We start from the raw sequence: 12,223 nt of genomic DNA, 5'->3' as shown, positions 1-12,223 counted from the left end.
TGATCTGAATTTAGCCAGTACAGGCTTGCTCTGGTTCGGTTGTATCCTATCCTGCTAGATGAGCACCAACGTAACAATCCCTGCAGTTCTTCTTCTGGGTGATACCTCCCCAGCTTTGGACAGTTTTAGATGCTTCTCCAATAAACTTGAAGAATAGCAAAGTCAGCAAGTAAACTCTCAGCTCATTTTATATCATTGTTCATACAACACAACAGCCTGGGTTTCAGACAGGCTATTACAATTCAGTCGCCAGAAAGTCTGCTGCACCATCTCACAACTGCTTTCCTTCTAGGGTTATATCCTTGTGAAAAATGCTGCTCCTTAATGACCTCCATTTTCCCAACTGCAGGCAGACAACTCAGGAGGGCAGAGGAGCAAAGATGCCTAGTGTGTTATATGCACTGAATTGCATGAAGCTACAGTAGCATGCTCCACTTCATTGCTGTAAAAGGAGAAACAGCAAACTGCAAGCTGTAGAAAGCAAGATGCAGCTACCAAGACATTTACAGGTAACACAGGCCTACAGAAACAGGCACACAACTTTACACATTATTACATATGTTAAAAATACAAGACTTGCAAGAACAAATAGAAGGATCCAGACATGTCCAGCGCAAGTAGGGAGGTGACTGTCCCCTCGTACTCAGGGCTCGTGAAGCCACACCTCGAGTATTGTGTCATTTTGGGCACATCAATATAGGAGAGATGTGGAGGTGCTGGAGCAAGTGCAGAGGAGGGCAACTAAGATGGTGAAGGGCCTGGAGAATAAATCTTATGAGGAATGACTGAGGGAGCTGGGGCTGTTTAGTCTGGAGAAGAGGAGGCTAGGGGGAGACCTCATTGCTCTCTACAACTACCTGAAAGGATATTGTGGAGAGGCTGGTGCTGGTGTCTTTGCGTAAGTGATTAGTGATAGAACAAGAGGGAATGGCCTCAAGCTACGACTGGGTAGGTTTAGACTGGACATTAGGAAGAAGTTTTTCACAGCAAGAGTGGTCAGACATTGGAATGTGCTGCCCAGGGAGGTGGTTGAGTCACCAACCCTGGATGTGTTTAAAGCTTGTTTGGATGCGGTGCTTGGGGCTATGGTTTAGGGGTGAGCTTTGTAGAGTAGGGTTATCAGTTGGACTTGTTGATCCTGAGGGTCTTTTCCAACCTGACTGTTTCTGTGATTCTGTAAGCATCACATAAGAACTACACCTTGTGTCAATTCATCCTAAACACTTGGCTTCCCAATACTGCATACATTACTAAAATCATAACAGTATACACAAAAAGCAGCACATTGCTGACATGCACTGCTAGTGACATCCTTAAAACTGCTGAATATAAACTTGAAAGCAGATTACCTCAAGAGGATAAGCAATTGCCACATATGCATCAGTTCAGTTCACTGCAGTGCAAGTCGCAAGCTACTGCTGACAAATATTAAAGCAATCTTCCTGGAAGACAGACTGCACTAATGAACAGGCTCTCTAGCCTATTAAAGCCTATTCCTGCTTATGTCAAGTATACAACATAGAGAAGCATTAGAGGGAAGAGTGTGGCTTTGTAACAAGTGCCTGACGCATCTAGCTGTCCTCCAGGTGAATAAACTCTTAGCAGATGATCATATAACAAACTGAGCAGGTAGATGCACATCAGCTGTTTGGGTTTATTCTGTTATAGTCCATTGCTGACACAGCAACCAACTGTCTGGTCCTGCTTCCAGCCAAGTTCATACTGATGTGAGTCCTCAGCTGGGCCTGCCCTTGGCCAGCAGCTCCAGTGTCCTCCTCTTCTCCTGACTGAAGGGCAGCTCAAGAGATCTCCTGCAGAGAGGAGAGGGAGAGCTATAGTGGAAACCTGCCCCGCCCCGGTTGGTGGTCAGGCGCATCAGCACCGCGTGTTGGTGCCACGTGCCATGAGCAGCCAGGCTGAAAGGGACCTAGGGGGACAGAACATGAGCCAGCAGTGTGCCCAGGTGGCCAAGGAGGCCAGTGGCATCCTGGCCTGGATCAGGAATAGTGTGGCCAGCAGGAGCAGGGAGGTGATTCTGCTCTGTGCTCAGCACTGGTTAGGCCACACCTTGAGTCCTGTGTCCAGTTCTGGGCTCCTCAGTTTGAGAAGGTCATTAAGAGACTTGAAGATGTCCACAGAAGGGCAACGAGGCTGGGGAGAGGCCTTGAGCACAGCCCTGTGAGGAGAGGCTGAGGGAGCTGGGGTTGCTTAGCCTGGAGAAGAGGAGGCTCAGGGGAGACCTTCTTGCTCTCTACAACTCCCTGCAGGGAGGTTGTAGCCAGGTGGGGGTTGGTCTCTTCTCCCAGGCAACCAGCACCAGAACAAGAGGACACAGTCTCAAGCTGTGCCAGGGGAGGTTCAGGCTGGATGTTAGGAAGAAGTTCTTCCCAGCAAGAAAGATTGGCCATTGGGATGTGCTGCCCGGGGAGGTGGTGGAGTCCCCATCTCTGGAGGTGTTTAAGAGGAGCCTGGATGAGGCCCTTGGTGCCATGGTCTAGTTGATCAGATGGTGCTGGATGAGAGGTTGGACTTGATGATCTCTGAGGTCTTTTCCAACCTTATTGATTCTATGATTCTATGATGCCACTGCAACCATGGCACTGCCCTTCACATAATTTTCTGAAGTATCATATGTTAACAAAAGAAAATGTTTAGGAGTTTCAACACAAATTATGCATCTGCACACAAACACATACACCCTCTGAGAAGAATAGTGTCAAAGCTGTGACAGCAAACACTTAGATGCAAGCAAATGGCAAAATCCAGGCTGCAGAAACAACTTCATTTCATTCCCTGAAGTGCATATAATTAAGAGCAGCCTATCATCCAGGCGCAACAGTTGGCAGCTGTTAATAAAAGTGAACAGCATCCTGGGAGAAAGCTACTGTGGAGATTCTCACTAAGCAATTTCCAAAAGAAACTTTTTTGGATAGACATAAATTTTAAAAATATGTAGAGAAGCCAGCAAGAAGAGAACTACTAATTACTTTGAGAGAACAAATGCATCCAGGAAACTGCTATCAAAGCCTCTTTCAAGGAAGAATGTAAAATAACAGATCAAATTTCAAATTAAGATCCTGTGGCTTTGCCCTCTGAAAGCAATGAAGCCATCCTAAGTTTCACAGCTTTACCTACAGCTTCACAATATTTGGAGGAGAGAGAAAAAGGAAAGGCTTGAACTGAATGATGAGTGATCACCTCAGAAACTCGTGCTCGCAATGAATTAACTTCCTGGCTTACTTGGTTGGCAAGATGGTTTGAAAGTGCCCACACACACGCAGAGCTCCCAAAACTCTGAAATCAGACAAAAGCAAAGATCCTAGAACTATATTGAGTGCATAACAAATTTTCCACATTTTAAGACAGTACTACTACTTGGGCAACCCTGGATTGTGAGATACAGACATGGCTGACAATGACAGGTCCTAGAGCAGAAGCCCTCCATCAGTGCTGGTGTCCCTGATGAAGAGTGTCAACGCTGCAGGGGGAGACACAGTTATGAAGGGCATTAACAGGGCAAAATGTCACTTTCCAACACACCCAAAAGCCATTGGCCACCAAGTCAAGTCTCCATTCCCTGAAGTCTGTGGTGGAAGACACAAGAAAGCTAAGGGCAAATTAAACACCATGACATGTGAATCTGCACATGGTATCATGACAACTGCTGCTGTCTACTGGCACCATTTTTGTCCATTCTTCTCTGCATCCACCTGCCTATATACTCTTAAATGCTTGCTAGATGACAGAACTGTGTGAAAATAGTCATTCCAGCCTTTGCCTCAGGTTAAGAGCTCCTGACCAACTCAGATGAGAGCTGCCTTCTCTGTCCCAACTAAGAAGAGGACAAAGAGGTCTTCAGAAGGAAGGGGTTGCAGTGGGAAAGGTGAGGTGCAGGGTCAGGGACAGATATCACCATACAGAGACTTCTCTATACTCTCATTTATGTAAATGCTGCTTGTGCCTAGTCATGGGGAGCATTTTAGAAGACGGCTACTTGGCTGATACAGAGCAGTCATGTAACCTGCATGGTTTGCTTCTCAGAAGGACTCCCTGGCAGGCAGCCCCACTCTACACCTACCAAAAAGGCCAGGAGCTGCACTGCTCTCACTGCGCCCATCGAATAGCACTTTGGACAGTGAAGGCAGAGCGCAAGATGCACACAAATGAGCCTGCTAAAACAGCATATAATTTTGGTTAACACACATGGCATAACATGCTGCTAGCAAGGGAGAGCTGTGCAGGTGCCCTTTGGAAACACCTCTCTCTTTTGAGGAGGGCCAGCTGGAGTGAAAGAGGCATTTCCAGCTCTCTGCAGGGAGGCTGTTCAGCCCACCCACCCCAGCACCTCCAGGGTGCCCAAACACACTTTTGTATTTTTACCCTTTTCATACAGAAAAGCATTCTGAACATGAACCCTCATGTGAAAAGGCTGGGTTTAATATTAATTGCTTTGCCCTCACAGAAGAAGCTGGTAAACTGTATTTTTAGCAGCTGCTTCCCACTAAATAACATTGTTGCTGAAAGCCACTTGACTAACTGCAACTAAAAATGTACCTTTTTTGAGATTAATAATAGCACTGAGGAAAACAACAAACAGCTTTTTTGGTGGATGAGAAATCAACTGATTCTTTTTTGTAGTGCCAAAGACTACACCTAAAAGCAGTTCAATGTTATCTCAGTTCAAGTTTGTTTGTAGGAACTTTGGCTCGACATATTGTCACTCTGCAACAGTATATGGAGTTATTTGAGCACTTCCTTGGAGTCCACAGCAGACAGCACAACCTATTTGGTCTACTAACAGGGCCTCATACCACCCCCACTGCAGTGATGGCAATGCATTCTCAGCTGTCTGAAAAGGTAAAAAGTCATTATCATGAGATATCTGCCTTTGCCTAACTTCTGTTAGCCAGGGATTGACCCTTCTGAGCCCCAAGCAGAAGACTTGAAACAATCGGCAAGTATATTGGGCACAGGCTCCCAAAGTTAGCTGAATACAGCTAACTCAGTGGGGTTTCAGAGCCACAATTTAAAGCTAGATTGGCTTGCTCTTCATAGAGGGACTATGTTTTCTGAACATTAGCAATAAAGACTGCCTGAGCTGATCTGACAAACCAGCCTTTTACCAAAAAAATGCCAGATTATAGACTGCGATAATTTTACTCAAAAGCAATGGAAAGAATAATCTGTTCAACATTCTCCTGCACTCAGCTAAAATACATGTAATTGCATCAAGCACTACCAAACATTTTTCAAGCCCAGAAAATACTAAAATGCCTGACATTATGGCAACATAAACCACAAGAAGTACCATAAGGAGACTTGACTTCGAGTCCAATGCTAAAGACATTCATAGCGAAGGTTTTAAAGTCTCACCTTAGCTCACCCCCTCATGCATAGCTGCTCATGGGAGCTGCTGATTCCCATGTCCCACAAAGGTCACTCAAAAGGCATCATCCATCAAGCTGCCCCCAAACCAGCTGGTAAAGTAACTAGCATTTGGCCCAAAGCATATAACATCTCATGCTCTCTTGAAGACCTCTTTAGCTTCTAGCAATTTCAGGGTGAGGTAATGGCAGATTTTTGGCACACGCTTCGCATTGCCTTGATGCTGTACAATGCATTGTGTCAGCACGATGGATCCAAGCCTAGCTGGGGACTCATTAATCCACAGATTTCATTTCTAAACACACCATTTTCTGAAACAACAATGCACATTAACTCCTCTCCAGTTGCTAAAGCCCGCTGCAAATCAAAACCTGTTCGGGCCCCCGTTACTGAAGTCAGGTATCTCAGTGGCCATAAGGACCCGGGCTCAACCAAAAGAGCTCCCAGATGTTAGCAACGCCCTTACTTTACACTCTCATGGCAATGTTATTGAAAATTAGGCAATGCCTTTGCTCAACAGCAGGTTTACAAGACCAAAATCAGCTGTCTTTTCATTGTTGTTGTTTGTTTTATTCAAAATACATGGAGGCACTAATCCTGGAATAATAGGCTCATAAAACATCATCTTGGAAAAATGCAGTAATTGCACCGATCCAGCGAGCTGTCCACAGGAGATGGCTTTGTTTCCACAGTTTGCTTTCCTGAACTCCACTTGCGAGCAGATTAAGTGCACACTCCTGCAGATTAACTTTTCCTCTGCAAGTAAGCAGACTGGAAGACGATACACAGCCAATTTCTGCGTCACCCCGTGGATGGAGAAACAGCATCGGGCCCTAACAGAGAACTATCTTCTCTTCCAGCCTCTAGAAGAGCATTTTGGGGGGATTTTCCCACAAGAGAAGTAAAGTTTAAGGAGGGAGGTTGTGGTGGTTTTAGGCTATGCCTTTAAAATTTAGTTACGGATTTTGAGCAGAAAAGTAGAAAAAAATGTAAATAAATCACTATTGGGTGTCAAAAGGAAAACTAAAGATTATTCTAAACAAATTCATTGGAGGACTATCTGCCATAAACCAGGCTATACCAAAGCAATTCTTTCTCTTTTCTGATCTCTCTCCGCTTGCTTCACCTGGGAAAGATTAATCTGCTTCTGGCTGACCTTGGCTTGGCTGTGTTGTTTAGTTAAGTCTAACCCATTGCTTTCTCTCTGCTCCTTTCTCTCTTGGGATAGGGGGTTGGTGGGGGGGGGCAGTGGAAGGGCTTCCCTGGTCTCTGGCCAGGGGGATTTTCATGTTGTTTGCTAATTGTAAGTATCTGTATAATGTTGTAAATATTGTATATTTTGTACATGTTCATTGCATTCCATTGTGGAGTGCAGTTTTTGCTTGTAAATACAGCTTTCATTTGCTTCTAACTTAGTTGGTCTCACAAAGCTAATGCTGGGGGGGAAATTTCAACCCACCACAGAGGTAGGCAGAGCTAGATGAGAAAAGGTAACTGTGACATGCAGCTACTGATGCCATGTTTTAGACAACTCCATTAACTCCAGCCAGACTTTGGCCATCCGATGTCTGGAGGGGGAAGTCTGTGCTAAGCATTTAGTGTCAACGGGACTCAGACACTGGCACTGTCATACCTAACCCTCCAGCACCTGATCTGCTGTTTACCAAGATTTGGGGGCATGTGTTGATCTGCTGAGAGTAGAAGGGCTTTGCAGAGGGACACTGACAGGCTGGACAGATGGGCAGAATCCAACAGCATAAGATTGAACACATCCAAGTGCCGGGTTCTGCACATTGGCCACAACAACCCCATGCAGTGCTACAGGCTGGGGTCAGAGTGGCTGGAGAGCGGCCAGGCAGAGAGGGACCTGGGGGTGCTGGTGGACGGTAGGATGAACATGAGCCTGCAGTGTGCCCAGGTGGCCACGAGGGCCAATGGCATCCTGACCTGCATCAGGAACAGTGTGGCCAGCAGGAGCAGGGAGGTCATTCTGCCCCTGTACACTGCACTGGTTAGGCCTCACCTCGAGTACTGTGTCCAGTTCTGGGCCCCTCAGTTTAGGAAGGATGTTGACTTGCTGGAACGAGTCCAGAGAAGGGCAACAAAGTTGGTGAGGGGCTTGGAACACAAGCCCTATGAGGAGAGGCTGAGGGAGCTGGGGTTGCTTATCCTGGAGAAGGCTCGGGGGAGACCTTATTGCTCTCTACAACTACCTGAAGGGAGGTTGTAGCCAGGTGGGGGTTGGTCTCTTCTCCCAGGCAGCCAGTACCAGAACAAGAGGACACAGTCTCAAGCTGCACGAGGGGAGGTTTAGGCTGGAGGTTAGGAAGAAATTCTACACAGAAAGAGTGATTGCCCATTGGAATGGGCTGCCCGGGGAGGTGGTGGAGTCACCATCATTGGAGGTGTTTAGGAGACTTGATAGGGTGCTTGGTTTAGTTGATTAGGTGGGTTGAATGATGGGTTGGACATGATGATCTTGAAGGTCTCTTCCAACCTGGTTTATTCTATTCTATTCTATTCTAAAAAACCAATTCTATTCTCAGAGGGTACACATATAGCTTAATCAACAAAATCTGGTCCTTCATGTGCCAGGATGCTCTTCTGGAGGTATTCTGCTATGGAGATAAACTATTTCTTATGTAAAATGTCATCTTCTCACACAACCTCCTTCCATGAGCTGCTGCCACTGGTCCCCACTCTCACATTGCCTTTGCTTTTGCTCTCAATTCCATTCCCACCCTTGCCAGCCTAAGCCTCCTCTCCAACACAGCCTTACACTCCAGAAGAAAGGAGCCTGGGTAAGCAGATGTTTTTCTTCTCTTCTTATCACAGGCAGAGCTCAGTCACCCATGGTGGGCTCCATGTAGGCAGAGCTAGCAGCAGCTGTGAGGCAGAGCCAGTTTGGGCACATTTCAGCTGCCTTTGGCTGCAGGCCACACAAAAGCTCAGCAGAGGAATATGCCCAGAATATGCTGAGTGTCCATCAGCTTTCTACTCGAGGTGAAATTCTGATGTGGGGTCATGTATAGGGTAGAAAGCATTCACCCTCTGGTTAGAGGGAAGAACCTCACTGAGATAGGACATAACCTGAAGCAAATCATTAATTATTCTTATCTCGTAACTAAAATTGCTTATCCATAAATACCCAGAATTAAATAGATGGATTTTCTGGGAAGATGTACCTTTGATTAGTCAATTTCAAACGACATAACTGATCTTTCACCTACTGAAGTAGACAACAAGAGGTTCCTTTAATCTCATGGTGCAAGATCAGGTCAGAAGGAGCTCAGAGATCATCATGCCTGTCCACAAAGATGGACACGGTGGGTCAGCTGGAAGGCAGTGTGATTCTCCAAGAGTTTCCACTTGCCACTTGGTCTCAGTATGTGTTATTCAAGACAATAAGGGAGAAGACAGGAAAAAAAAAGAGGAGGAAAAAAAAGGCAGACCTGGCATCTGAGAAGAAGTCCGTGTGGTGGGTCTTTTTTTTTTTTCCACCCCTCTTAACAGACTGAGATAAATGTAGCAATCCAAAAATCTGGAGGTGGGAAGGACGTGTGTGTGCATGTGCATGTGCTTTTTATCAACTGGAGAATCATTGGATGTATCTGTTACCAAGGAGAAGCACATGCTTGGTAACAGAAGAGAGCAACATTTATTTATTTATTTATTTTGCATTCCTGTATGCTAATAATCACTAACCTTATCCATTTTTCTCATGATGAAATTCAGAGCCCCTACGTTAAATTTTATTCCATGACATATTTACTGGAATAAAAAAAAAAAAAGAAAAAAAGGGGAAAAAAAATCAAAGCCTGCAGGAATGCAAGCTACCAAGATGCAACTGTAACAGCAGCACACATCCAGCGCCGCTGGAGCTGGAGGAAATCACAGCGCACTTGGCTCCACCGGTCCAAGGAGCTTTCAGGAACAAGGTTTCCTGCTTTGGGGTAGCCCTCTGTCAAGCTCCTGATAAAAACAGAGGCAGAAGTCAGACAGCTCAAATAACTCTTCATCAGGGAGCTCTAGGTGAGTTATCCTTGCTCTGTTTACCACCCAGTCAAACCCCTACCACTCTTCATAACGTTGTGACAAGTCCTGATTGATGAGTAAAAGCCGCCACTGAGGGGTTCTGGACAATAAATAATAAGCTGAGACCCTCCGCGGACTTTTATCAGCACCCTGGGGAAAGAAACCAAACATCCAGGCTACAGCTCGTGTCTCTTGCCGCGCAGCGACATCAACAACTACCCGCCGAAATGTATCCCGTCCCCAGACACGCACAGTATCTCCCATCGCTTTGATGAACGGGAAGTACCTGTATGTACCTACACTCCGAACTGTCGCGACTAGGCTGCAACACCGTGATCCGTGGTCAGCAATACAATTCTCACCATTAAAGATACATTCCAGACCAAGAAAATATGCAACAAGGGAAATAACAAAAGAGCCAGATCAAGGCAACCTAAGTATTTCAAAGCATGTAGCTTTGCAGCCACAGAACGCCCCGTACGAAGAGGGAAACCGCTTTCAAGCCTGAGGCGTGCAGCGGTATCGCGGATGAGCTGGGGGCCCCGCACCGCCCCCTCCAGAGGGTCTCCTTCAGGGAGTCTTATTCCCCTGGCCGGCAGGGACCCACCAAGCTCATCTCACACCCCGCCAACCCACACCTCCCTCGGCCCCAGCAACTCCCCCGGGTACCGGCAGCCACTCGAGGGGTGCCCGGCACCCCCGGTCCCGTGCGGTACCTTCTCTCCGGTGAGCACATGCAGCCCTTCCCGGACCTTGGCGAAAGACCCCTCTCCCAGCTTCCTGCCGATCAGATAGTTGCCGACCCGTTTGGTGTGCTGGAAGTCGCGGAGTCGCTCCCGCGGCGCCGCCGCCGCCGCGCTTAACCAGGCGGCCAGGAAACTGCACTCCGCGCCCGCCGCCGCCCTCCGCGCCTCCCCGCTGCCGCTTCCCGCCACCGCCGGTGGCTCGCTCAGCAGCCCGTCGCCCGCCGCCGCCGGCATGACTAGTCCTGGCTCTGCCGCTGCCCCTGCCGCGCCGTCTGCCCCCGGCCCGCGGGGCGGTCACCGGGCGTGCGAGAAAGTTGCTGCAGGGAGAGCGCCGCCGGCCAGGCTGGAGCGGAGGGGCCGGGGGGCGGAGCGGGAATGGAAGGGGGCCGGGGCTGGGGCGAGCCGGCGGCGCGGTGCCCCGGGCTGCCGCCCCTCATTGGATCCGGCGCCTCCCCTCCTCCCTCCTGCCCGCCCGTCGCGGCTCTGCCCCGCGCCGGCAGAGGCTCCAGGCGTGAGGCTGCCGCGCCGAGCGGGGAGGAGGGGACCGGGGAAGGGAGGGACCGGCGGAGGGAGGGAGAGAGGACTCATTCAGTTTGAATTTGCGGTAATTTAAGCCGCTCGCACGCGGCGGGAGCAGATGCGAGCCGAACTCCGCAGCCTGAGTGTTTTCAAATCCGACTGGCCCCTCCTCCTCCCCGCAATCCCGGCACCCTAAACCGGGGGTGGCAGCTCATCCTTCTCTGGAATTGAAACAAGGGACCTGGCAGGGCCGTGACTGTCTGCGTGTGACTGTTTTATTGTTGCCCGGGAATATCTTTTGTGCTGCTTTTCCCCACCTTCCTTCCCAAGCACGCCCCGAGTCCTCCTCATCCCCGTGTCGGGAAAACGTGCTACCGGTGACACGGTCGTGACAGCCCCGCCCGTCGCTCCCGAGGCGCCGGCGGGCTCCGCTTCTGCCACACACACTGCCACCAACCCCCCCACACACAACCCTTCCACCCCACCCCCCGCCTCTCCCCGTTCACCACCCGCTTCTCCATTTTATGCCTCCCGGCCCTCTGCTCTCCTCTGCCGGCGGCGTCCTCCTCCTTCTGTTTGGTATCGAGCACAGCCCTCCCCGCCACGCGTCCCCCCCAAACGCCCTCCGATGTCTGGTGGACCAGGAGAAAGGGGGTGACTTAGGCACTCATCTGCCGCCGGCTGCGTTCAGGGGACTGTCATTTTCTTACTGAGCCTCCCCACCTCGTGGGAAGGAGGAAGAAACGGGTTTATTGCCATTTTCACTGCCCAGCCCCCTTCCACCTAGCTGGAGGTTGCAGTGGCCAAAGGGAGGCTCACGGAGAGGGAGAGCAGCAATAGGAGATGAGAAAGAGCTGGCACATCTGCCCTGCTTTGGGCTTCCGATGGTCAGTGATGCCAGCAACCTTCAGCTCATGCTGTGAATGATGTCATAAAACAGTTAATTCTTAGAAATGCCTCACGACATGAAAGACTTCTAACTTAAAACCTATCATTAGCGTGGTATCAGCAAGAAAGTATTCAAGGAGCCCTGATTTATCTTTAAGCTTAATCTATGCTTTCAAGTTTTTCCCGTGTAGTTGTGTGAGCTAATACTTGGGGGAAAAAAGAACTCACAGGCACCCTAGCAGATGCAAGCTATGTCAGCGAAACCTCCTGGAAAGATGCAGCTGTACCTGATAAAAATCGGCTTAGAGCTTTGCTGCAAACACACTCCCACCCCATGTGAAACTGCTGTTCCCACTAGAGGGCTGGCTGGCACAACTCTACCTTCACACACTCCGATGCCATTTTTTGAGCCCTTTTACTCCTTAAAAATGTCAGGCCAATTTTACACCATGCTGCTGTCCATCAGCTTTTGCTTTTGTTTTGGCTCTGTTTCCATCCATTCACTGTGAGACCCATACTCCTCTCTGGTCCCTTCTGCTGGAGTAAGTCTGGCTGCATCACTAATCGGATTTTGGCTGGCATGTGCTGCTTCCACACCACCTTTCCTTGACATCACTGCTTTTGTAAAACTTGCCTATTTAAGCCAGAGC

At 48.8% G+C, this 12,223-nt stretch overlaps 1 protein-coding gene across 2 annotated transcripts in view; it reads right to left on the bottom strand.

Annotated features, from left to right (window-relative positions):
* Positions 1 to 10,615, bottom strand: part of HUNK (hormonally up-regulated Neu-associated kinase) — a 71,867-nt gene extending 61,252 nt beyond the window's left edge. The window contains exon 1 of one of the 2 annotated variants that reach the window (XM_068144492.1): positions 10,137 to 10,615. In XM_068144492.1, coding sequence (XP_068000593.1) covers positions 10,137 to 10,400 — 264 coding nt within the window. In that variant the 5' untranslated portion in view covers positions 10,401 to 10,615. The remainder of the gene's footprint in view (positions 1 to 10,136) is intronic. The other variant, XM_068144493.1, reaches the window with a different exon arrangement.
* Between the last annotated feature and the right edge of the window lie 1,608 nt (positions 10,616 to 12,223).

The sequence above is a fragment of the Melanerpes formicivorus genome, unplaced genomic scaffold (assembly GCF_026170545.1).
Source record: "Melanerpes formicivorus ecotype bairdi unplaced genomic scaffold, bMelFor1.0.p_v2 SCAF_11, whole genome shotgun sequence".
In the NCBI taxonomy this organism is placed as follows: Eukaryota; Metazoa; Chordata; class Aves; order Piciformes; family Picidae; genus Melanerpes; species Melanerpes formicivorus.
The sequence above is the reverse complement of the archived record's forward strand: the minus strand, read 5'-3'. Positions and strand labels throughout refer to the sequence as shown.